At 35.5% G+C, this 26176-nt stretch overlaps 1 protein-coding gene across 5 annotated transcripts in view; it reads right to left on the reverse strand.

The window, feature by feature from the left end:
* Window positions 1–23464, reverse strand: part of LOC133844574 (transcription factor AP-2-epsilon) — a 30642-nt gene extending 7178 nt beyond the window's left edge. For 2 of the 5 annotated variants that reach the window (XM_062278630.1, XM_062278632.1), the window contains exon 1: window positions 7092–7727. In XM_062278630.1, the coding sequence (XP_062134614.1) occupies window positions 7092–7148 (57 nt within the window). In that variant the 5' untranslated portion in view covers window positions 7149–7727. Of the gene's footprint in view, window positions 1–7091; window positions 7728–22905; window positions 22960–23015 lie in introns of those variants that run through there. The other 3 variants (XM_062278633.1, XM_062278636.1, XM_062278634.1) reach the window with 3 other exon arrangements.
* Window positions 23465–26176: the final 2712 nt, after the last annotated feature.

Genomic DNA, 26176 nt, shown 5'->3' on the forward strand with positions numbered 1-26176 from the left:
ATTAATCGATATTATTTATTATACAGAATTATTTGAAAAGTTACAATCTTAATGTTTATTTAGGGCTTTAAGATTTAGGTGCGCAGCAGAATAATAATAAATTCACATATTGTTCAATAGTTTTTTTTTTTTTTTGGTTGAGTGTGAGTTTGCGAGATTCGACGTGCGTGGAGGATTTCTTTTCTTATTTGATTTTTTATTTTTACATATCGTTTTTTCTATTTTTTTTTGTATTTTTATTAAGTATTGTGTTTTCAATCACACGAGATTTTGAATTGAACGCTATTGTCAGTCGTGAATATGCTGAAATTTGAAATTTACACTGATGGTCAATACTCCCATACCGTAATTCAAGATATAAATAAATAAATTATAAAGGTTGGAATGGTTGACTGTCTGGTTTCTGAAGGCACAGGTAGACAAGACAGACAGATGGAAGCCGTTGAACAGGTCGAAATAGTTTCACCTCCACCTCAAGTGTGTGCAGAACGAAACATAAATACACACACACACACATACATACTCGGGAGTCACACACACACACATACGTATATTCGCATACACGCGGACATGGTATTCTAATGAAATGCTATCCACTCGCCAATGATCAATTGTCATTAAAAGAGCTTTGACTCCAAATTCTGACTTTACCTATTACACAGGTAAAGAGCCAAACATATTGTTGTGGATTACCCTCTCTATTGCCTGTCCGAAATCTACACACACACACACATACACACATCTATACATGACAGACACTGATACTATTATCAATGTAAGTATGTTCTTAATCAGAATGTTTAGTTGAGGCCGTTTGATATAAAAGTAAACGGCGCCCTCTGCTTCATCGGCAAATCCGTCTAGGAAATTCCCGAGTAAACACGCACAACTAGTTCCTAAAGTAAAAACAAGTCGAAAGTATTATATTTAAAGAGTAGAAACAAAAACAAATAGTTTGATTTAAAATGTCATTATTGTTGCCAATTGTTGCAAAAGGTTACTGTTAATCAGAAAGCTAAAGATCAGCAGCTACTTCAGATAAACCCTGCACAGATTAAGACATCTTTAAGTTTTGAATAACTTTATTGAGATCAGATAACGTTTGCCAATATTTATTAGGAAGAGCGAAGATTAAGTAGCCGCGATGTGGGAAGCTTGGCCTTAGGCTATGAAACCAAAAGTGAAATAATTTCCGATGCCTGCTATCTTATGACCTTTACATGTAGTATGCAAGTATCAATTTGTATGAAATAATTAAGTATTTCTATACATATGGAAGGTTACTAATTTAAAAGTTGTTTTGTTAAAGTTAGAAACTTGTTCAAAATACGATAATTTTAATTACTTCTATGCAAATGACATTTGTAAACATTGACAAAAAAAGAAAAGAAACTAAATAAATTAAATGTACAATATTTTCTATATTAAATAAGCAATTTTTAGTAATCCTGTTCTCTTGCATATTCCTATTTTACAGAAATTTAAAACTTTATGAAATATATTTAATTATTCTACATTTAATAAACAGTTTAGTCATTGTATAAATATTTTCTTTAAAAACGAAGATACCGGAAATACAATAACATTTTCCATAAAGAGCAATGCAATTTAAATGCCGACAGCAAAACCAGTATTTGCCGACACCATCTTAATATTTGATTGTAGCCGCTGGCGACACCTACTGTGTGTGGTGTGTAAACACACAGCAGCATACGCAGCTCTGCCACTGAAAGCTCTGCTAGTCAAATTGGGCCAACAACCAATAGAGGGCGCACATTTGGTAATGAATGGCAACTCTAAAATGATTTATTTTGTTATCGATAGAAATGCAACAGCAATTTCGAGGGTTCATGTTTTTTTTAGTACACAATATGTGAATCCGCAAATGCGTAAGCATCAAAGGAGCCACTTGCAACACATGCTCGATCTTTCCGCCTTAATTTGCATAATATTGACACTGGCTCATGCATATTATTATACGAGCAAAGAATAATTAAATATACAAAATAAAAAATATTGAAGAGGAAGCATAGGCTTGGCTTGACATAAAAATGTTATATGATATGTTGTAAAAATAAGTAATACTCAATTTTAGCCTGCGGAATTACCAACCATTGATGTTTTAGTGCATTGGGAATAGAAAACATTAATAAAGCTATAAACTTACCAACATTAAAGATCTTTCGAATTGTTATTTCTATTTAAGTACTGCAGATTCGATATTTAATAAAGACATATTTTACAATTGAACAATCAGAAAGTGTTTGATAAGTTGTTAACTCATTTAGTCAACACCTCGACTGTAATAAATTAAGCTGTTGGCATCCGCACGTGGAATGAATGGACTTGCAGGTACTCATGCATTACCAAGTAATGATTGCGAGTGCGGGAGCACAAGTTAGTTTTGTAGTATGTATAAAAAAAAGAAACAATGTGTCTTCGGTCGCATTCGACATTCCTCGCCGATGACGTAAAAATTTCGAGTAGTTAAACAGTAGCTATGGCCACAAATTGGCATCTGTCTGCTGCCGTTATTACTAAAATTACTACATCAAATCGTTCCACTTAACCGAAAATGTTCCAGGTCTCTTCTCGACTGCCGCGTCGTCGCGTACGCATTCGCATTCGCTCAATTCGGCTGCTGGGCCAGGCCTATATTTGAGAACTGCCAATTAGGCCAGAGACGAGTAGTGGGCTCGTACAATACTCTACTGCGAGAGGGCTCTAATGTTGGCCCTGATATTCGCCTCGGCTTCGGCAAATTTATCATCTTCTGTTTGGGATGACAAGTGCAATTGTGTCGAAACTCATTTGTGTGTTTAAGTGTTGTGAATTCTGACAACAACAGAAATCCCTATATATATTCAACTCTTGCTGTTGCTGTTGCTGCCCGGATATAATTTGAATATGTTGGCCACAAGAAGCGTAGACCTTATCGCATTTTTCATTTTTCATATTTTTTTGATTTTGTTTTTTCCATCACCTGGACATCCGGTACAACTATGTACTCGGTGAGGCTGAGGTTTGGGTGCCAAGTTGAACCTGCCGGATGGGGCCAAAAGAGTTTTCGGCTATAAATTAAACGAATTGAAGAGGAAGAAGCAGACGCGTTCAAACTCTAAATATAATATACGTAACAACAATGGAAATACGTGGAGAACGATAATCGATTTTTGTTTATTGCACTCGCTCGCTGCTCCTTGTCTCGCTTCCAATCCCAATCCCAATCCCAGTCGCAAGTCCCATTGCCACTTCCACTTCCACATCCACATCCAAGCTTTGCATCAGACTCACTCTCGCCCTCACCCTCGCTTCGTACCGTTGTCCTCTTTCACTCCCACTGTCATGACGAGGCCGACATCTGCGTTTTTAATGAAGTAGTAAAACTCATTCATAAATGTATTCAAAGCGGGAATGTGTACGCACAACGCGTCGTTGGATCAAGTGAAATTCAAGGGACTCGACTCTTTGGATTGTTCCTCGCAGTCTGTTCTAGCAGCCTCTTATGACGAATAGCAGAATACGCATACGAATTTATTTGCCAGCCAGTCATCCAGGTAGAGTCGCGGCCAGCAGACAGCAGACCGGCTTGGCTTAAACCCCAAACCAGCCAGTGAGCCAGCCAGTGAGCCAGCCAGCCAACAAGCGAAGTCGAGGCGACGGCAAAAACCAAAAATAACTGCGATCTGCACTTCGCTGCAGAACAAGCTGCAAGACTGCACTCGACTCTGTAGCTTTGGCCTGCTCTTGCCTTCACTGCGCTGGGTTGGGGATGAGGCTGGGCTGGACTGCCCTGGACCGACTCTGTGCTCTGGGCTGACGAGGCCGCAGACCACGGACCAGGCAGGCAGGCAGGCAGGCAGGCAGGCAGGCGTATTGCCAAACGAAGCGATTGCTGCTTTGCTTTGCTTTGCCACGAGCCTAACACACGCCGCAGTTTCGACACTTGCTATCGTTTCGAAGGCAGTTTGGAGTTTTGCAGTTTGCAGTTTTGCAGTTTTCAGTTCTCTGTGTTGTGATGCCACGATGCGCAAAATTTACATTTATCTTGCATTTCAATTTCATTTTGTGTGGACTTTTTAATTTCCTCTTTGCAAATGAAATCAATTTTGATGCAATGTTCAGCGAGCAACACAACTCATATCATAACATATCGTAATGACTTACAAACACACACACATTCCCTTTTTGTCTTCTCATTTCCCGAATAGTTTCTTTGCGTTCTTTGTTTTGAATTCATCTGACAGGATAATTACAATATTTAAAAGAGTTATCACAACATATAATAATGTCCATGTTTTTCATTTTGCTGCTCATACTGCATTCGATCCCAGACTCAACAATTTCAAAGGCAGACTAATGATTATTATGACAATCAGTTTTTCATAACATTTGAGAGAAATGAAAAAGGTAGGCTAATTTACTATATATTCAAATACTGGAAACTATTATATAAACTAATAAATAGCATTATGAATCAAGTTAATGTTTTAATATAAATTCCTTTTCTTTTGAGTCTAATTTTCATATATTATATATTTTAAAGACGTTTAGATCAAAATTATCTTTCATTTTGATTAACGATAAATTTACGCTTAAATTTAATGTAAAGTAAGTCTTTCTTTGATTTAATTTTATTTATTAAATAAAATTGGCTTTAACTCTGCCTGAATTCTATTTAGTTCAATGCATCATATCATCATGTAAATAGTGATCAAATTATTTTTCTTATACTTATACATCTGCTAAACTTATGCAATTATTTTTTTGTTGCTGTTCACAGTAAAATAAAATTGCTTTACGATTTTACTTATTCAACTATGTAAAGTGGCATAAAACTAATATTTTATTAAGTAGGAAAGCTATAGTCGAGTGTGCTCGACCCCCAAACTAATGTACCGTAAAAATACTGACATATACTGAAGGCTATATTTGGTTTATTGATATACTGTATTCCAAATTTTATTTGCTGTAAACACTAAGTTATAATAATCTTCAATCCTATGGGTAGCGGGTATAATAAATAATAATAATAAAAGGATTTTAAATGCTAGTTAAAATCAAGCTATAAATGTCTTAGTTTGGACTGTGCTTACTTTTTGCTTATTTATTACTTATTGTGGGAACATTGCATATCATTGACCCTAAACAATCAACAAGGTATGTAATTATGTGTGTTTGAAACGCATGTTTGATTGACTGCACATAAGTAGCTTTTATAGGCTTTTGGTTTTTGTCAGCTACACCGCAGACAAAAAAAGATTCTTCATGCACTCTATGGTGGGAATTTTGGAGCATGAACTTGAGAATTTAGGATGCCTAAAAATTCCATAACGTTCTTCTCAATTTGTTTTTGCTTTATTTTAGGTTTTTTATCAATATGTTGCACTGCTGCAAATATATCAGAGACGCACGCAAATTGGGCGCTACGTTTTGCTGAGTTTTGTTGTGCTTCAATCTCATAAATTATTTTGGCAACGCATCACGCGAGAAACTTTTACCTGATTTGCACAGACTTGAGTCTTCAGAAAGACTAACTAAGGTAGATAACGCTAACACATTCGGAATACCCACTTCAACGGCTATGCGAGAAATGAATTTGTGGGCGATGACTTTTGCTCAGCCTCTTTGTTGTGCTTTTGTTTTTGTTTTTCCTGTTGTTTTTGTTTTTGGTTTTGTTATGTTTTGATCTTTGGCCCTTGCCCCGTCATTTTAGCCTGTATTTTTGAGCTGGGATCAAAAAGTTCTTGGAATGCCGATAAACCATATAATTTTACTAATTGAATGGGGGTGGATAAACGCAGTGTATCCAGTGTGTAACCTCCAGACGGTCAAATGAAATATATCTGCCCCAAATTCGTAGTCTGAACTTTGACTAGAAGACACACTAAATATTAATTGTTGTATTATAAAAGCATGCGTGTTATTGTAATATATGATAGACAATTAACACACAATTCATAATGCAGCATTGACATTTAGATGCAATCGTCTTTTCGCACATTTTATTTTACAAGTTTGAAATGAAATATCAAAATACTTAGTATTTTTTAAACATTTTAAACCTGTAAAATAAAATGTGCGAAAAGACTATTGTATCTAAATGTTAACGGTTGAATGTATATATATCGTGAATGTACAGTTAAGAATTGTGAGAATATATATTAGTGACTTTCAACAAATAATTCTATGTATAGTTAAGTATGTTACAAAGTTTTTTTTACTGCATATTTTAATGCTAACTTTGATATTATTATTTCTTTTTATTTCAGAGATATACATCTTGTTTTTGCTAATTTTCTAGATCTACAAATTATGTATTTACAATTGTATTATGTAGTTTAAATACAAATATTCGTCATATTTAATAAGATAAGTAAGTTCTTTAAGAACTTAAGATTAATCTTGAATGCCGTTTTTTCTAATCATATAATAAGTTTAACAAATTGCTGTTACTTTTCAATTTAATATTTATTACTATACTCGTAGAGTATTGTTAACGTTTACATATCATCTTATAATAAGGATCGCTGTTTCAATTAGTTTCGATTTTATACAATTGGATTTATGCCAAACAAAGAACACTTCTCGAGTGTTGGGTTGTAAAAAATGTTGAAGCCATAAAAGCTTGCCCTCTGTGGGATTTAAAAGTCCAGGCTTAAGTGCACTCCATTATTATAAATTGAGCTTTAGCTGAGCTGCTAAAATGTATGGTAATCAATCTGCTAAGATCGCAGACATGGTTCACTTGAAGTAGTATGGTATGGTAATTACCTTGACTTGGCTTGCGTGCACGAAATTTTTATGTCAATCAGAGATCACACAACCCCCTATTGCCATCCATCCATGCCCCATTTGCATTGGTGGTTCAATATTGTATTTTTAGTATTTTGCACAAGAACTGAACTGTGATACTCTGATAGTCTGATACTGATGTTGCTTGACAGATAATTGGTTTTGTGCGAATACGAGTTCTAGGACTTTATCCGAGTCTCACGCATCGATGATTAGTCACTACAAACTCCGATCGTATTTAACGAAGACTAGCCAAATATCAAGTATAAACTAGAATGAACAGTTTTGTATCTTACCATCATGAATTTTTGATCCTCGAATTGATGGTCGTTGGTCCGGTGTAGGATATGCATTTTCGATAGATTTTTGGATTCCTAATGTTGTGGTGGTAACATACAAGTAGAGTGCGAGTACGATCGATGGAAATTGATTTGTTCGATCGTTCGATGTGAAGTTAAGTGTTTCACTGTCACAATTTGTAGCACTTTGATTAGATGCAGAACAGGTACAAATGCTTAGTAGATAGATATATTTTGGCACTGAATAAGGCAACTATAAGTCAGCGGAGTACACACTTTTATGAAACTGTATATTTGTTATAGTAAGTACTTCTACACATAAGTATGTATGTGTAAGAGGATGTTTGCACAGATTTTTCTTCTTCTTTTGTTTTCTTATGGTATTTTTAGATGCGTAATATCACTTGACCGAAGTGAAAGTGTCGGCAATTACAGGTGCACTGATTGATATAGATGACTATAGATGGAATTGGGATGTCTGGATGCGTACAATCACAAAATCAAATTTTATTCGAGCTGTTGCTTGCAATCGTAAGTAAAAATTTCGAACACACAGCATACCCGTAATATTCAGTAGGTCTAACGAAAATCCCGCAAACAAACTCTGCCTTTGCGCAGCCACTGACGGTAGTTCTCGACTGAACTAAATTTTCTGGTTGGACGTAAAAACCTTCAGGGGATGTATTGCGATGCTGCTGCTGCCGATGCTGCTGCTGTTTGAATACAGATGTGATGTGTACACCAATACACGCACACGCTCTATTCACATATACCCAAACTTATACAGGCACCCGAATACATACATACACGGATACACGGCAAGACGTGTTGTGTGTATAGCGCACACATACAATGACATTAAGGCACTGACCCTCCCCGAAGCAGGTTTCAAAAGTGCTACTCTACTCACTCTCCCTGCCTCGCCCTCTACAGCACTCGTTCCCTCTCACTCTTTCCATCTCACTGGCTTGCTGAAGAGCGACAGCAAAGAGAGCGTTTTAAGCTGAGTATGAAGAGTAATGCTCGCGCTGCAAACCGGTTAAGAACCGAACCACTTTTCTTTGAAATTTTATTTCTTCTGCCTTAAGCAGCTCACTGATCAGTGAGCTGAACCCAAGACGCAAAAATTTAAAATAAAATGAATTGTTTATTTTTAGAAATATTTGTTTACAAAAACTGCAAAAATTGGTAAATTAATTTAATTATTCAATTTGATAATCAAATAAGAAACTTTTAATTGGATAAACGGAGTCACAATTATTCAGTAAAATATGCGACTCATTTTTAATTATAACTGTAGAGGAAAGTAAACTTAACTTTTAGCTGCTGGACTTAAGCTTAAGCCACTTGTTAAGAGTGCCCGCGAGTTGTGCTGCATCAGCGAAGAGAGCAGCTCATGCAAAAGAGCGGAGCTGTAGAAATTATTTGTGGCCACCAATACCACTTGGGCTGTATGTGTTTGTGTGCTGTGTGCGCTGGTAGTTGTGCTGAAGCCAAAGCGAGCAACAGCAACAGCATCAGCAGCAGCTACAGCCATAGCCATTTATATTTTTCGGAAACCACGCCCCTCAAGCTGACTACTAGACAATGGGCCGAACCCAGAGGCTGCGTCAGCGGCATCGCTATTGCGTCGGCAGCACAGCCTCTCCATATGTGTAGATACATAGATACATATACATGTACATACGTACATATGTGTATATGGCATGTATTAATGTATGCATGTATGTACCGTATGTATGTATGTATGTATGTATTATATAAGTGCACAAGTACATAAGCACGGTGGTTGCAAAGCACATACAGACACACTCGACACTCGAATGTACATAAATATGGAAAGCTGGGGTTGCCAACACACACTTAGCCCGAGGGGTGTAACTTATGCTACTGGGAAAAACTCGGTATTGGACGCTTGGCAATGTGTTTTGCCAGTGGTGAGTGCCCTACCATTTTTGCTTTGGGGTTTTATTTTACACAGCATCGCCGGAGTGATTATAACAAAAATAATGTGCGTAGGTAAAATATGTACATACACATTCATACAAACAGTCGCATTGCTGCTCGAATGCCTCCTTTACTAAAAACAGAAAAATACAAAATTTGTATAAACATTTCAGCATATTTACCCATATGCATATAGACCAGATGAATATTCAGATAGTCATACATATGCATAAATTAGGAGTACTGAAAAAATGTAGCTGCAATGTACTTTTTTGTATCTGCAGTTTAGAAGGAATCATGGAATAAGAACTGGGTCATAACAAGTTGAAATATTTGATTTACTCGTATATTCCATTTTCTATAAATGTGTGGTATCATTTCATTATTTTGTTCATTAATTTGACATTTATATTTAACTTTCTATTATGCTTAAATAATATTTTTACTCATTATTTAATTCATTTACAAAATAACAATTTCATTCTATATTCATACCCTTAAAATAAAGTTTATATATGTACAAATATGGTAAATTTTATATTTATTCGGTAAATGAATGATTTTATTTTAAATGTCTCATATTTTAAATAATAGAAATAGAGAAAATGAAATTTGCCTTAATGTCTAATAAATTAAAAATTATAAAGACAGTCTAATTTTTCGGAATATCGTAATTGTAACAAGAAATACAAAAAATCATTGAAGTTAAAACATATTTTTTTAAATTCATAAACTTTCTTCAAATATATGAAGTTATAATCAAACGTTAGTAAAGAACGTTAAAACATTTTTTTAATACTTTTAAAATAAAATGTACTATATAAAAAAATTCTGTGAATAATTAAGAAATCATAAACTGTGTTGTTTGAAAAGCTTTTAAATAATGTAAATAGCATTTTGTGTTGTATGCTGGGCAGTAAAACTCTGGCTACCAAGTAATTTTCGAGCCATTTGATTTGAGGAACAGATTTTCGATTCGCATTAATGTTCACACACCAACGAAATGATTATACGAATCGAGTCGAGTCGAGTCGAGTCGAGTTGGGGGCTTGCGTGCATGTGTTTGTGTTGCAGTTACGCGCATTTGAGCCGCAGCGCGAGGAGATAACGAAAAAACAGAAAACAGAAAAAAAGCATTTACAATCACTACCACGAAACGACAGCAGCCACAACAGCAGTCATGAACATCCTGCGGCGTTCACGAGTTGGACCTGGGGCCTTTGCATTTTGGCCTCATCCTAAATTAGATGCTCAGGCTCAGGCTCTGTTCGGTACACTAGACGGAGACGGAGCTGCCAAGCTGCACATTGGTACAAATATCAATTGAAGCTGCCATTTTCGACTCGTATCTGTCGAACATGAGCCGATCAGCCCGCCCGCCATTCAGCATCGATATGCTCCCCATATCTGCACACATGTGTATGCTAGCATAATCTGCACATTGTGGAGTACATAAGAAGCGCCTGGTTGCTTGGTTGCTTGGCTGCCTGGCTGCCGATGACCCTGGACCAGTGTGCTCTGAGTGCTGTAGACTGCAATTTATGCGGTACGGCAGCAAAAGAGTGAAAATCAATATTGTTTCGTAAAGCGAGCAAGGCATCTGTGTATCGCGTATCCGAATCGTAACAAAAAATGGCGGTTTTGATCATCGATCGTTCGTTGCTTTTGTTGTTGTTGTGGCTGTTATTGTGGCTGTGGCTGTGGCTGTGGCTATAACCATGGCTGGGGCCGCGGCCACAAATGAGCAGCCGCAATCATAAATCGTGCCGATGCAATGAAGCCGCCTAAGTGGAGGAGGGTCAAACACGGTGTGGCAGCGCCGCAATTGGATAATGCACCTGAGCACCCGTTTCGAGTCTCCTCATTTACTGCTCCTCTGAGCGAGAGTTACAGGTACTGCAACTAAGCCACACACACACACACACACACAGATAAGTCTGTGTGTATGTACAGACTACTCGTATTCATATCGAGTATCTTCTGTACATATGCTATGCATGTATTAACTACTCAAGTATTGAAGTACATACTATGATTGTGTGTGTGAGTGTGTGTGTGTGTGTGGGCAATTGCTTGTATGCATCTGAGGCAGCAATCCGCTGGCGTGTTGAGACTCACGATTTTTCCAATTGGTGTTTTCGATACCTTTATTAACTTTAGAAATGGCAAACTTATTTTGCAGCCAAATTAGTTTCCGTGTAATTGGGACTTAAGTACGCAATACCTATCGCAGTACCTATAATTAGCTGACAAATATTCAGATTGTAGTCCTAAAAGATTTTTGGATTTATCCACAGTTTATACAGCCCATAACTAGATATAAAACTCTTACTAGAAGGAACAATATTCAATTTATTCTAACTAATTAGTGAAAAATTTGTTAATTTAATTTTTATCACACTTTTCCAATTATCCTTATATGGATAATAGACAATATACATAATAGGTATCGAGTACTCGAGTATAATAACACATTTGTATAAGATTAGTAAAAATATTGAACATAAATTCTGGATTCAATAAAATAAAAATTTCATTCTTTAAATACAAAAACAAATAATGTTAATAATACACTATTCAAACTAATTTTTAAATGAGCTCTCTAAAAATTGATTAAGTTTTACAATTTATTTTCAAACAGTAAAGTACGTCATTTAATACTAAGATTAAGTGCACTTTCAATAAAAACTTAAGAATGTAAATATTCATATAACAAATAAAATATATATAAAGCTGTAAACTTACGAGTATAAAACAAGTTTGGTTAAGCATTGATTTATTTTTTTAAGCATCGCTTGATTCTGGAAAATTTCCAAATTGTATGAACCACATTTATCTTCATTCGATCAAAAAAAAACCATTATCAAAGCCATGATTAATGTAAATATTTAATGATTCGTGTAACTAATAAAATGATATATAAAAAAACTGTACTTTTATAATATTGAACTTTGAGAAATGTGGACTTATTTTGTAAGACGCCTCGTCTCGTCAACCGGATTTAGTGAATTTCATAAATTATCATTAGACCATTTCAAAATATTTTCAACAAATGGAAAGCTCGATATAAAAACAAAGTTTCAACATTTGATAAATTAGCTTATTGATAAGTGATTGGATTTAAATTGGTATTCCAAAATATATGCAAATTACGATTCGATGATTTGATCATTAATACTTATGTACCTCAATTGTATACATTTTTGAGTTACACATTATAAAAGAAACTAATAACATAGGATAGGCAATCGTCACCTGCATAATTTTCTTCAGATTGCCAAATCATAGTTATCTGTTCACTTGTCTAACAAATATATATCATTCTGATCTACATTTCATTATAATAATAATAATTGTAATAATGGCAACACGCTTAACAAGACTATGGAGGAATTTCATGACCATGATTAACAATGATTGTTATGAGACAGTGTTAACGATTTTTATAGCTAGCGACGTATAAAAATGATTTTGATGGCATATTAAATTAAATAGAATAGCGGATGTCATGAATAATAATGGATTTAATAGCAGATACTAAAAGTTAAATTCTATAATAAATGCAACCGATTAAAAAACAACTTAGTTTTGTTTACAATGCAAAATTTCAGTTTATATTTATTTTATGAGAAAAAGCTTTTATATTTTAGACTGGGTTGATATTCTTTGTCAGACATCTTTTATTATTGATCTATTCAAGTAATGCTGAAGTAAAACTATTTAGCTATTATGGTAACTACTTCGATATATTGTTGCAGCATTGTCCTGGTTGAAAATAGCCGACAATTAATATGAATAATCCATTCCTTTTATGATTGAGTATTTGAATCTGTAACTACTTCGGCCACAAAAAATATTTGTTGTACACTTTTACATGGTGTACTTCTGGAGAAGTGCACAACATACTACCCTGTGCGGAGAGTGTACGCGAGTAGTAATATTTTCAAATGGCCGTGGGCGATTTCGTTCATATTCGTTAAATCCTCAGTTGCAGACAGATTCAAATTTTGGTAGATGTTGGCCGTCGCTTCCCGGCAATAGCAGCAGTCAGAGCAGTGAGAAGTCGGCGGTCGGCAGTCGGCAGTTGGCAGTTGGCAGTCGGCAGTCAACTTCAGCAGCGATCTGAGAGTCAGTGCTATACCACTCTCGACGAGCTGCGTCGCGTCTGCGACAGCGACGGCGACGGCACACGAATCATGACCATGAGCCAAGCGAGGCAATGCCTGCAAAAAGGCTGCTGCAATGTTGCACGACGTCCAATTGCCGCGGGGAAGATGTGCGCGCTCGTTGTAGTACGTAGCCTTAGCCCCTTGTGCTGTCCATTGCTGTTCTCGATGTGTATGTACACACACACACACACACATTTGCAGAGAATCAAACACACACACACACACATCTACATAAGTATGTATTTTCAGTTGCAGTTGCAGCAGGCGGATGTTTACAGCATATTTCCTACGGCTGTGCTCGTGTGCACCTTTAATCCGCTCTTCTTTTTTTTTTTGCGCAACCCAACAGCAACAACAACAACGACAACAACTACTATAACAGCAGCAGCAACATCAACGGGCCGAAAGAGAACAGCCAACAGGCTAGCACCGGTCCATTTAAATATGAGGCAGAGAGAGCGCAAAAAAATAAAAAACATCTGCAGCTGTATTTACTCGCATTGGATTACCGTTGGTACATGCGAGTCGATATTACATATAGAAGTATATAAAAGCTGTGCACTGCGAATACCAATACACATTTCTAACTTTACTTTACTTCACTTTAGTGAAAAAAGATCCTTAAAGCCAAAAAACCCAGAGTAATCTAAATAGCCTGAAAGTGTACTAACTTTATTTCGCATTTGTATTTAGTTGACTTTCTCGCAAATTATCATCTAGTTAGCGAATTAATGTGTCATAAAAATGGAATAGAAATAATTCATATTTTAATTCGTTAATTTAAAGTTAGTTTCCAATTTAAAATCACAGTTCTCCATCTCTGCTTCCATTTACTTATTGTACTTGCACATCCCTCTTTAATGCTTTCGCAAATGATAATTTTGGTCTCGACGTTTATTTACGTAAATATAGCATGTGGTAAGTGCTAATTGCTCTTTTTGTTGTTATTATTATGATGGTGACTTATTTATTTTATTTTGTATTTTTTATTTTGTTTTGATTTTCTTTTGTAAGGATGTCGCTATAACTAATTGGGCCATCGCCTTGGGCGTGGAGTGAGCACTTATGATATATGAGTTAAATGCCCATTGGTGGTAAACTTGTCGGTTCATGTGACGTACTCTTCTCCATTTGCTCGACTGACTCGCTGAGTGCTGTGTGCTGTGTGCAGAATGTGCTTATGAGTAAATGGTTAAGTTGGCCGTTAGAAACAAAGGCACCGCGCATTAACACCTTCCTCGCACCGAGCACTCGGTGCCATCAACAAGCACAATGCTTAACCAAACAAATAAGATTGCTTTAATCGAACACTAGCGGCTGCCGAATACCCTGTGAACAGGTTTAAGTTTAAAGCAAAATCATATGACCTGAAATTTGCCGCAGTTTTTTAAACGCTGGATCAAACATTTCTATGTTTCTTGTATTGAGAGATTATTTCAAAATTAGTCGAGATGAGGTGAGATTTCAACATTAAATAAATTTGTTCAATATGTATAAGTCACATCTAATAATACCTCTTGATCGACTCAAGTTAAAAAGGCTTCAGATAAATAATATGTTATATAGGCAATTCTCTATTTAGTGAAAATAACATAAACTGCAACAATTTCAAAAATGAGAAAAGCTAATTCTTCTAGTTCTGTATTACCACTATATTTAGAGCTAAGATTGAGTTTAGGAACTCTTTTAATATTAACAATTAAATACATAAAGTCGCTTATATTTGCGTACGAATTCATTATTTCATTCAAATTTGCAATTATCTTTAAATAGAATAATAGAATAGAATAATAATCATTCTTACCTCTTTTTGAAGTGCTACTCAATAGCTGTAATCTTCTTCTTTACTTAAAATAAAAAATGTGTTGGGATATGTTTTTTCACTAAATAGTTTCATTAGAAATATGATTAGTACATTGATTCATTGGATTATATTTGTAAAACGTTTTAGTTTAACATATTTCAAACTACGATTGTGCATTAATTATGCTCTGAAGAATAGACTCCAGCTCGTTATCTCTGCGTGTGCTACGAAACTTCTCAAACCACATATAGAAGCATAACTCCTTCTAAACTATAGCATTAAGGAAAGGGTATAGCAGTGTTTAAGCCCAATTAAAGGAGATGAACTTTTTCTATCCCTATCCGCCAGTATTCACACACAAACACACACAGTCAGCTTGTTGTGTTTGTATATGTGTGTGTGTGTTTGCCTGTGTTCTGATTCTGCCTCTGGATGGCACGTTTGTTCATTAGGTCATAAAACTTGAATACTGAATTGCGTGAGGCGCCTCTCTTAACCGATGAAGGCACAAACACAACAAACAGAAACAAAAAACGAAAAAAAGAAGGAATTTCTATGTGAGAAAATTATCAATGCGTTGGAGTCGAATGAAATTGCCATTATTAAAACGAGCGAATCGTAACTGCAACGGTTGCGGTAACTGACGCCTTAGCGTCGGCGTCGGCGTTGCACGCTCAGTACCTGTCGGCGCCCAATGAGGATGAGGATGGATCCATGTTGGGGATGATGATCCCGAAAATTAAAAGCCACACATACGAAATGCGTTTCGAAATTCAAACATGACCGAGAGAGGTCGTTAAGGAATATAAATTGGACAATGAAATCATTAAAAGCCTTACTAATTATTAGCGAGCCTTAAATGTTCTGCTCGACTTTGCTTTTATTATACCATCGAAAAGTCGTACACTTTGGCATGATTTTTGTAAAGTTAGTTCAAGACATGCCGAACATGCTTGTGGATATTGCGAAACAGCGAAACAGAGTTCGGCATTCAATTATTAATATTTATAATAGTTTTGCACATGGTTATTGAAGAGCGATTACTTAAAATAAATCACAAGAATTTTATGCAAAAATATGTGCACAGTTTATATATCCGAAAAACAACACATAAATGCAGCCGTAGACGGCTTTCATCCCACGTCGATCATTTTAATTTCGTATAATATGCGTTCAGTCGACTTTTCGAGTGATTTATGCTTGGATCAATATCATCATTAGAAATTTATGGTTCAATTTTACACAAAAAAAAAAAAAACGAGGAAAAATAACAGGTTTTGACTGATTGTTGCATACAATATTTTGCAATGGATCCGTGTTCAAAAGCACCTTCAATGTGAATGACCTGACATTTTGCAAGGCAGTATTGAAATCATCGTCAGCATGGAATAGGTCAATAGGTCTCTAATAGCAACATTTACGAGTATTTGCATTTTTTATTACGCAAAATTGTAGTATGGAGGCTCTTTGATTTAAAACAGATTTGCAAAGCGGAAGTGCATTTCTATATCTGTACTCTGTACTCGATGGCAGCATTATGCAATGCTACGCACATGGTCCAAGTGTTTTGTTTCTTACCAAACCAAGGGACCAAGATGGCCAAATGCCTCGGGATGCGTTTCTGCATCAAGATTGTCCAAGAAGTGCGTAAAAAGTGGAATGGCGCAAAACCGTATCAGATACAAAACATTTGCGTACTACGTTTTGCTTATTTGGCTGTGTGTGGGAATACTTTGGGTTCCCCCCTATGGCAACAAAAGCATTAGGAATTCCGATCTTACATGTGCATATGTGCCTCTAGTTATGCCATAAGCACAATGCGTAGGCGGATGAAAAGTGAAATATTTCAAGCTTAATGTATAGCTACATAAATGGACTACATACTAAACATAGTAGATCGGTTAAGATAATACACTGCTAGCCATTTTAGTTTGTGTAAAAACAAATGAATATTTATTTAACACAAGAAAGAATTAAAAGGCTGCTGAAGTCAACGTTGTGTGGCTTTGATTGACAATCTGGTATACTCTATGGTATATTTAGATTGTAGTAGTATATCAATATACCACGCATAGCCCTCTTGAGAATAATACTACACTGGCTTTATTATTGAAAGTCGGTATTTAAAGTGCTTTTACTGAGTGTCTGATATGCTAAATTAATTGAGTCGAAGGCTGGGTAATAATACTTATTAATCAAACCGATTTTACTAGGCGCCTTACAACTCAGGATATATACTTCTAATTCGGATTTGTGTCAAGTGATTTTTAAATGCTGCACTTTTAATTGAAGTAAGTTCAAGGGTTAATTGTAGCGGCGCCGTCGTTTCACTTTAATCTTTTCAACAATTATATCATGCTTGAATTTTAATTCTGAAATTGAGTTCTTTACTTTGCTTGCAGATACCCAAACAGTTATTATCCGCAACAATAGACAATTGTAAACAGGAGTAATTACAATAAAAAATACTTTCAATTTATTCGCGTATATAAAAACTGGATTTCGAGTAGTTACTAATTGAGTAATGTTCGACTTACTTAGTAATATGCCGATTTCAGTTCTATGACCTGTTCGCAGGCAATACAAAGCAGTTCTCTGCATGAATCTTTATGCTTGTTTGCGAATCTTTTGTATTGGAATACGATGTTTAAGGGCCATGAAGATGCCAGTGTCAATACCAATACCAATTCGACGAGGGTCCAACGAGACAGAAGAGGGAGCAGAGGGAGTTTGGAGTTTGCGTTCACCATACGCGCCATTCCGAACGCCGAGCTGTCGTTGCTTATAACTTCATTGGAAAGCGAGAAAGAGCGAGTGAGCGAGTGAGCGAGCAGAGCGCGTGCCGACCCCCACTGACAAATTTGTTTTGCAGGCAAACGGACACTGACTACGCGTGAAACATGATATGATGCCATTAATATAAATCATATAATAAGTTTAAATCGTTCACGGCGCCGCCGCCACAGTTTGCCACAGATTTTTTTCTTTTTTTTTTTTTTTTTTTTGTGCTGCGCTGTTATGCAGTGTATTACATAAAATACTTAACATCATAAAACATGCACATGAAAGCGAACGGCAAACATGTTTACGAGTGTGCATACTTAAGAATTGACACAAGTTTGGATCATAATTATCTCGCATACGCATTTTATATTGTATGCTCCTAACACCTACTATTAAAATCTCGTGCAATAATTATGCAAATTATTGAGCAAATATGTTTACTTTTATTTTCAACTACTTAAGCTTTGGTTTTCTACTTCAATTTCTTAATGAAGTTTATCATAGTATTCAATCATCCCTTAAAATATTGATCAAAACTGACATTTTTAATCTGACTACAACTAAAAAGACAAAATTGATTTTTACTTATCACATAATACTTGATACAATGTATCAGAATTAGAGTTAGTAAATTTAATTTACCATACGAATTGATTTTATCAACCTCAATACACATTGAACATTTTTTGGAACTTCATAGCTGATCATAGCTGCCAAATTTTATGCTCAGTTTACACTTCAAATTTACACAAACTCAAAATTCAACTTAGCATCTTATAAGAGTAGCTAAATTTTAGAGTATTGTTATTATTGTTAATTTATCTGCACTCAACATTCTCCATTACAATTTTCATATTTTGTGAGCTACTGCAAAAATCTTTTCATAAAAAACACCGTCCTGGAAACTTGGGAATAAAGTTAGCTTAACTTACATATCATTTCATTGACTTGTTTACCATTTAAGGTACTTGAAATGCGTAGAAGGTATAGAATAACAAACTATTCAGTTACCGCATTTATTAGCTTCTACGCATCGATGCTCGAGTGTTGTGATAAACACTGTGTTTGCTGACAAAAGACACTCGGGCACACGCTTACATGCTTATCCATTTTGCAGCACTGTTTTTTTATAAATTTAATTAAAATGACTGCTTTCAGGTCACGTGTCCGACCTTCGTAATGTATCCGTTATATACTCGCACTCGCATTCGCACTCACGGTGAATTTTGCTACACAAGCCGTGGGCAATTCTTGGCCCTCAATAATGGGTGCTGTTGATTTTCCGTTTCGCCCACTCAGGTGAGTGTGTGTGAGCGACCCACAACCGTAAAGCAACAAAGAAGACGACGGCGTGGCTCAAGGAAAAACATATGCGTGACGCCTAAACGCCGTTCGCTGCCACTCGCACTCATTCACTCACTCGCTCGCTGTGTGAGTATATACTCGAAGTACTCGGACTACTTGGCTTTTCACTTTTTAGCATGAAGTGCTTGCCTCACTAATCACTTCAGCCAAAAATTTACTCCACACAAAATCTCGCTTAGAGCTCGTTGAGTTGAAGCTAATGTCAGGAGGAAGAGGAGGACAAATCATTTGATGGTTCATTCGGTTCATCCCCATTGCGAATACACACTCTTTTGGCTGTGTCCGCCGTATGTTGATGTTGTGTCTAGTGTTGTGTAGTGTGCCGCAGAGTGTTTCGTCAGGTCTTAAAGCGCATAAATAAGGTCACGTGCCTCACTTTTGTAGTTAAGGGCGTTGTTGTTTTTCATATTTTTTTTTGTCTGCCGAAATGCAACATGATGCCGCAGAATGTAGAACAGCGAAGTGAGGAGAGCGAACGCTGTCCACTGACGTGTTCAATATTAACATATCGAATTATTAGCCTACCCAGAACATAGGATAATGCGGATAAGGATTATGAACGCTGTAACGCCGCAGAAGGACGCGTATGATATTTCATAATTATCTTGAAAATCCCTTTATGCATATAATTGGCATTTAAATATAGTATTCATATCAGTGTGGTTAATTATACCAGTTCGTTGGTGTACTACAATTTCATGCGCCGGCTTATTGTCACCCATCTATCTTATCTCTGCGTTAAGCCTCTATTTTGTACCAGCCAAGCACACGACTCAAAAAAGAATACAAATGAATAAGCATAAAGTAAATTATTCAAAGTACACTCATTCTTAAATTGCTAACTGGCAGCTCGTCATGGGAAAATATTTATCTAAAGGGTTTAGTTTAATATTTATATATTAAATTAATCAAGATTGCTTAATTTTCATCGAGATTGATTACAATTTTTAATAGTAAATATATTCACATCTCATTTTTTGACAATAAGTATTTTCTAGAAGCTTGCAAAAGTTTAATTAATGTTTTTAATATATAATTGTCTTAATATTTTCATTCGAAAATTACATTATTTTCCTCAAAATTCCATGCGCTTTATTAAACTTCCCTCTGAAATATTATTAAATAATTAACTTTCTACTCACATTATGTATTCTGTAGAGGATTTCTAATTAATATTACTCACATTCAATTGTCTTAACATTTTCTTTGGAAAATTATTTAATTTACTCATTTTTCTTGTTATTTTATAACGAGTCCACACAAATGTAATAAATAGATTTGTCTTATTTTCCACAATAAGTATTTCCTAGAATTTCCTTCTGTGTAATTAATTAAGTTATCTACCAACTCGACGGCTCAGCAGGCCAAGCCCAGTTTATCCGTTGGACATAATAATCCTATGAATGAGTTTTCCTCTTGACAACCAAGAAACCAAAACCACTTCAATTCGGAATCAAAGAGCGTCGGCAATCGGAAAATGGAAGGAATTGCTTTTACGGTTTTTCTGTCAAATAAATATTGCGGCTATTTGCAATAAAAAGCTTGTATTTATAAATATCAAAAAATAGCTGCATAAATATTTATTCAATTAAAAATTAAAAATGCGTAAAATAAAATGCCGCAATTGAAATCTCGTGTGGTTGCACTCATGTGGCACGTTTGCCCGCGGGATACTTATGCGGAATTGTCACGTTCCATCGTTTCGTGTACTCATTATAAAAGATGTTTAATCATTGTGTGCAATTCAATGTGTATCGTTTTGCGGGAGATTTCAAAAGTTGTCTGCTCTCTACGGTTATCAAATGAGAAACTATAGCGAATAATTAATAAAGTCTTTGCTCGCAGGCAAAGAGATTTACAAAAATCAATTGGATTCGATAGTTGACCATAATAAAAGTATGCATATGTTGTTAATTTATTGCAGCGTAGATTTTGAATAATACAAATATACAATCTTGTCGAATGTTGTGCTCGCTGATTAATTTTCCACAAAGTGAGTCACACTGATTAAGATATTCAGCACAGTGAGATATGTTGTCGACACGCTCTGGAGTATTTGCAGTCAAATCCAAAGTCTCGTACATACGTAGAGTAATCAGCTTCGCCAACTGCCGAGGATTTGTCACCCCTATTAAAGAGTGTTTGATGTATTATTCGCTTCATTTGGTCGACAGGTCTGGGCAAACAAAACGCGACCACATTCACCACCATCGAAGGGAATAGAATGGAGTGACTGTCAGTGGCAGTGACAGTGACACTGACAGTGGTTAAACCAGAGAATACGAGTACTACAATATATATAGGTTTATCAAAGGAGCGAACTTAATGAATAAAGGCCGTCGCTGGACGTTTCAATTATACCTTAGCGAAATGTTCATTTGAATATCGCAAAAACTGAACAGAGTCCCATGTTTCAGTCATGAATAAAGATCAATACGAATTAAGGACAATTTTATGTAGATCTGTTATAATTTTCATTAATCATAGTTATTAAATAGCCTTGATCCGAAAGATCTTAATCTCGCGAATAGCAAAGAAACTTGTACTTTTATTTAAAATTTACGCCTTGTTCAGAATTGCAAATATAATACACAAAGATAATATTATGCCATATGAAAACTTGGCGGTAATACCATATATGATTATATTGAGCATTTCGGCACCCTTTCATGAACAAATCATCCTGTAAGGCTAAACGGAACATAAATGTTTCCTGCAACAACATAAAGGAAGCACACACAACCTACCACAACATTGAGGGGAAGAAGAATGATCGCCTATTGATTCTGATCTAGATAACATATAACTCAAGGGGTTGAACACGAGTCCCTTTTACCTGTTACTTGCAGCAACATTTATTCACATTCTGATCAATTTATATGGATGTTGTTTCTTAAGACCTCCCCTAATAAAAAAAATTTCAAAAATCAACAATATTTTCGTTTACCGAGCTCAAAATGAATTTTTTCACATATGCATAGACGATTGTGTCTATAATAAGGGATGTTTTTGTTCATTTACTCAACTACTAAACCGAAATAACACAATTACTTGAAACTTTTTAAGAGATGCGCCAGACAATTGCATTTTTGATGCTTAATTTGCCTTGGAAAGCATTAGAGCATCTGAGCCTGTTATTACTTTGTGTGCATAAATTGAAAGTTGCAAAAAGTCATTTGAGCACGGATCAAATTGGAATATAACTCGTATTATTCTAGGTACATTGCTCTGAAATATAAGTTAAGAATCGACTTACAGGTCAAGAGTGTCCAATCTAACAACTATGTTAATTCAAGTACCCAAAATTTATTACAGATTAAGAGATACTTTAAGATATTACATATTAAGAGATTGTTTTATTTCAAAATATCCCATATGAAAAACTATTTCTTAAACTTGTAATATTTTGTTACTCATTTATTTGAAATCTCAACTCCACAATGTTCTTAAGATAAATTAGTCTAATATTTGAACTTTTTGTGTTGGTTTCAAGATTTCACACAAACTTAAAAAATAAATATTATATTACATAAATTCTAGTTAATTGCTTCATTGAACTCTACTTAAAAGAGATGCAAGGAAAATTTATGTACATATGTATCTTCACGTAGTTAATCATAAAAGTTTGCCTAGACTTTAGAGGTGTAAATTTATTTCACATATCAAATATCGTATGTGAACTGTTTGGCCTTTGGCCATTTTGTAATTCCGGATTATAAGGGAATAACGTTAATATAGTTACCTGCCAGGCATTGGCATCCAAAGTAGCCAGAAATGACATGTCCAACTCCTGCGGAAGTGAAAGAAAAGTTGCTAAAATAATTTTCCAATTGACAAACTGTCCACAATCACCTTCCGTCGAAAATTGCTTGTGAAATCCAGAATGATAGCCTCAATGAGTGTTCTTCTAAACAAATGCAAAATTATGCAAATAACGATAAATAGGTTCACACCGGACAAATCACACAGCACGGATCACACTGGGGGAATCGCAGGATTCACGCGTATTGCCGACGGACTTTTTGCAGCACTGTTTTTCGTGTAAATTTAATACAGATTTTCACTTATTGTCGCATGCTGTGAGAGAGAGCAGCAGTAGCTTGGATAACTGTGAAGTTGGACTTGGCTTCCGGTTAGTCAATTTCCGTTCCGTTCCGTACCGAACTCCTACACCTCGGTACAGTAGAACACTGCTGGCAATAGTCGTCGAGATGAGTTCGAGTTGGAGACCACTCGACTGGCACAGCAGTATAGCAGTATAGCGGCGGTAGCTACGTGCTCGATGACTGAATCAACTTCAACTTCCGTATCTCCTTTGTGGTTTTCGGCCAAAGGATTTGCCCAGCTTACGTGCTTGATGCTTTTCGCTGTACGACTGCTACCAGGACTCAGCCTTTGGCTATGTACTACCCGGGGGTGTACTGTATGCAGCTTCTGTTGGTCACAGCCCCGTCTCCATTTCGTCCAAGATAACGCAGCTCTTCAAACATGCCTTTCCAATACATATGCTTCCTTTATGTACATACCTACATACATATCTACATTCTCGCACGTACATATGTTTATATCGGTGCGTAGAGAGGTACATACCTACATACATACACACATACATATGTACGGTGCTCCATCGAGCTTTCACTCACACAGACACAAGAGACTTAAGCGTATATACAAGCACACGCAGGTACGTTTGTATTCAGTTTTTGGGATATTCTGCTGGATTCAATCTTCATGTTGCAAGCAAGCCAGCATCACCCGAGGAAATGAAGCACTGCTCTGTGCCCAGCCCCGTGCTGAAGCTTCTGGACAACGAGTATCATCATAATACGCATGTAATGAATAAGTACATCCATTAAAACATGTGAATTATACACACACTCAAACATGTGTATAATGCGAGTGTACTCCTCGTATTCATATCCAGCTTAATATATTGTTCAATTCAAGTAAATACATATATTTTATGGCATATCTGAATACATATATTGTTATATATGTATGTGTGCGCTTAACAACACAGCCTGGGCTTTTGGTAAATAACGGCCCAGGGCTGAAAACATATTTACATACAAACACATACACACACACACGTATACGTATACGTATTTATTACGGCAGTGGCAGCAGAGGCAGCCTCCAAAACGAGTAATCCTAGGTACATCACGTCCGGCGAGCATAAAATCACATCCCAAGTACCAGCAGCAAAAAGCCCCAATGCCAAAATTCGACGCCGCGTCTTTGTCGCCGGAATACATATTGCTTTTGGGGATGCTCACAGAGCTTCGGACTCCGGAGCACCAAAGTATTCGTGCCTTATGTACTCGAGTCCTTTGTATATAGCCTATGTGCCATACTCGCATATTCCCACCCACCCTTTGTGCAACCAATCAGCTGTGCTCTCTTTGCGCTCTCTTAGTTTCACTCTGCGACTCTCTTTCGCTGTCGCATAGTGTGTTTCGATGTTTCTTTACATAATCCTTTATCCCTCTGCCATATTTTCAAACGGCATTAATGCAATAGATAACTGGCAATACATTAATGTCTTTAAGTTGGCAGACTGGCAGAAAGCAATCTCTCGGCAACGGATAAACTTATGCAAACTCATCAGGCCTCCAAAACAGGAAAAATTCTAGAGTGTGTAGATGTGAATAGTAAAAGTGAAAAGTGATATGTCTAGGAAAATGAAAAGTAATAGAGGCCAATTTATTATATTCGTATTAAATAAATAAGTAATAAATAGTTAATGCTAAAATAATTATTATTCATTTTTCATTATTACAAAAACTCGCTAGCGTTTCAGTTGTGGATAAAAAAATAACAAAAATTGAAAAAAATTAATTGATCAGAAAATATGAAAAATAAAACAACATATCTAGTGCGTACTTATATATGTAGAAATTTTGCAAGAATTATATCTATTATTATTATATATTTTATATGTACATTTTAAATACTATTGTCTAAAATATTTATATTAACTTCAATGTAAGATGAAAGTTAAATAAAGTGGTCAAATAAGAAAACTGTAAACAAACAACTTTTAGAAAATTTTAAAGATATGTAATTCGAAAAAAAATCTATTAATTTCATAACAATTTATTGAATATGTTATTTTATGAATGTAGTATTTAGTATTTGATGAATATAGAAATATAGTAACATTTTTTGAAAATGTTAGATCCAAATAGAACATATGAATACATCATGTATCTAATTCGTTTTTTTAATTTGTAGGATTTTGGAAGAATTACACCAAGCTATATACTTTGTTCTTCTTTTTTGCAAATACAATATTATTAACTTTATTTTTGCATCAAAGTTATATAAAGTGTAAAAAATTAAATCAGAGAAATGTTAAAGAATCTATTAAAGGTATTGTAAAAAATAGGCTATTAAATCAATTGTTATAGGTTATTAAATTAATTTGTTTCATTCTAAGTTTGTGAAAGTCAAGTTGTATATTATACATATTTTGTTTTCACTAAGGGTTTTTTCTAAAATAAAAATATAAAGAAAAAAACATTCTGTATTTATTATTTGTAGTGTGTATGTTTTTCAAATGTCAATCCAATTAACAAATGCTCAGATGCAACTCTTGAAGTTTATGATAAATAGAAAAGTAATGGGCATGCGTAATAATAATAATTATAGGAATCCTTTTGTGATAAGTGTTCCACCTAATGAATATTTGCATAGGTAATTATCGAAAATGGTAGTTAATCATAAGTGTAGTAACTACTGCATGCAGCCGACCCAACTGAAAGATAACAAATGACCTGGCCCAAAAATTGTGTATGCATCTGCGTCTCGCAATACCGTTTTTTTTTTTTGTTTTTCGACTCGAAGAGCAATCAGTGTCATTAGGTATATGTATTGGGTACAGGGCATACGAATGAAATTGAGAATAGATTAGTATTTAATGAGTTTTTATATTTCTAGAAAATCAAACCTAACGATTCATTCGTGTTCAATTGCAGAGACCTGTTGGCCTCTCAGCCAAGGGCCAGAGGCAT

Source organism: Drosophila sulfurigaster, chromosome 3, assembly GCF_023558435.1.
Source record: "Drosophila sulfurigaster albostrigata strain 15112-1811.04 chromosome 3, ASM2355843v2, whole genome shotgun sequence".
NCBI lineage: Eukaryota > Metazoa > Arthropoda > Insecta > Diptera > Drosophilidae > Drosophila > Drosophila sulfurigaster.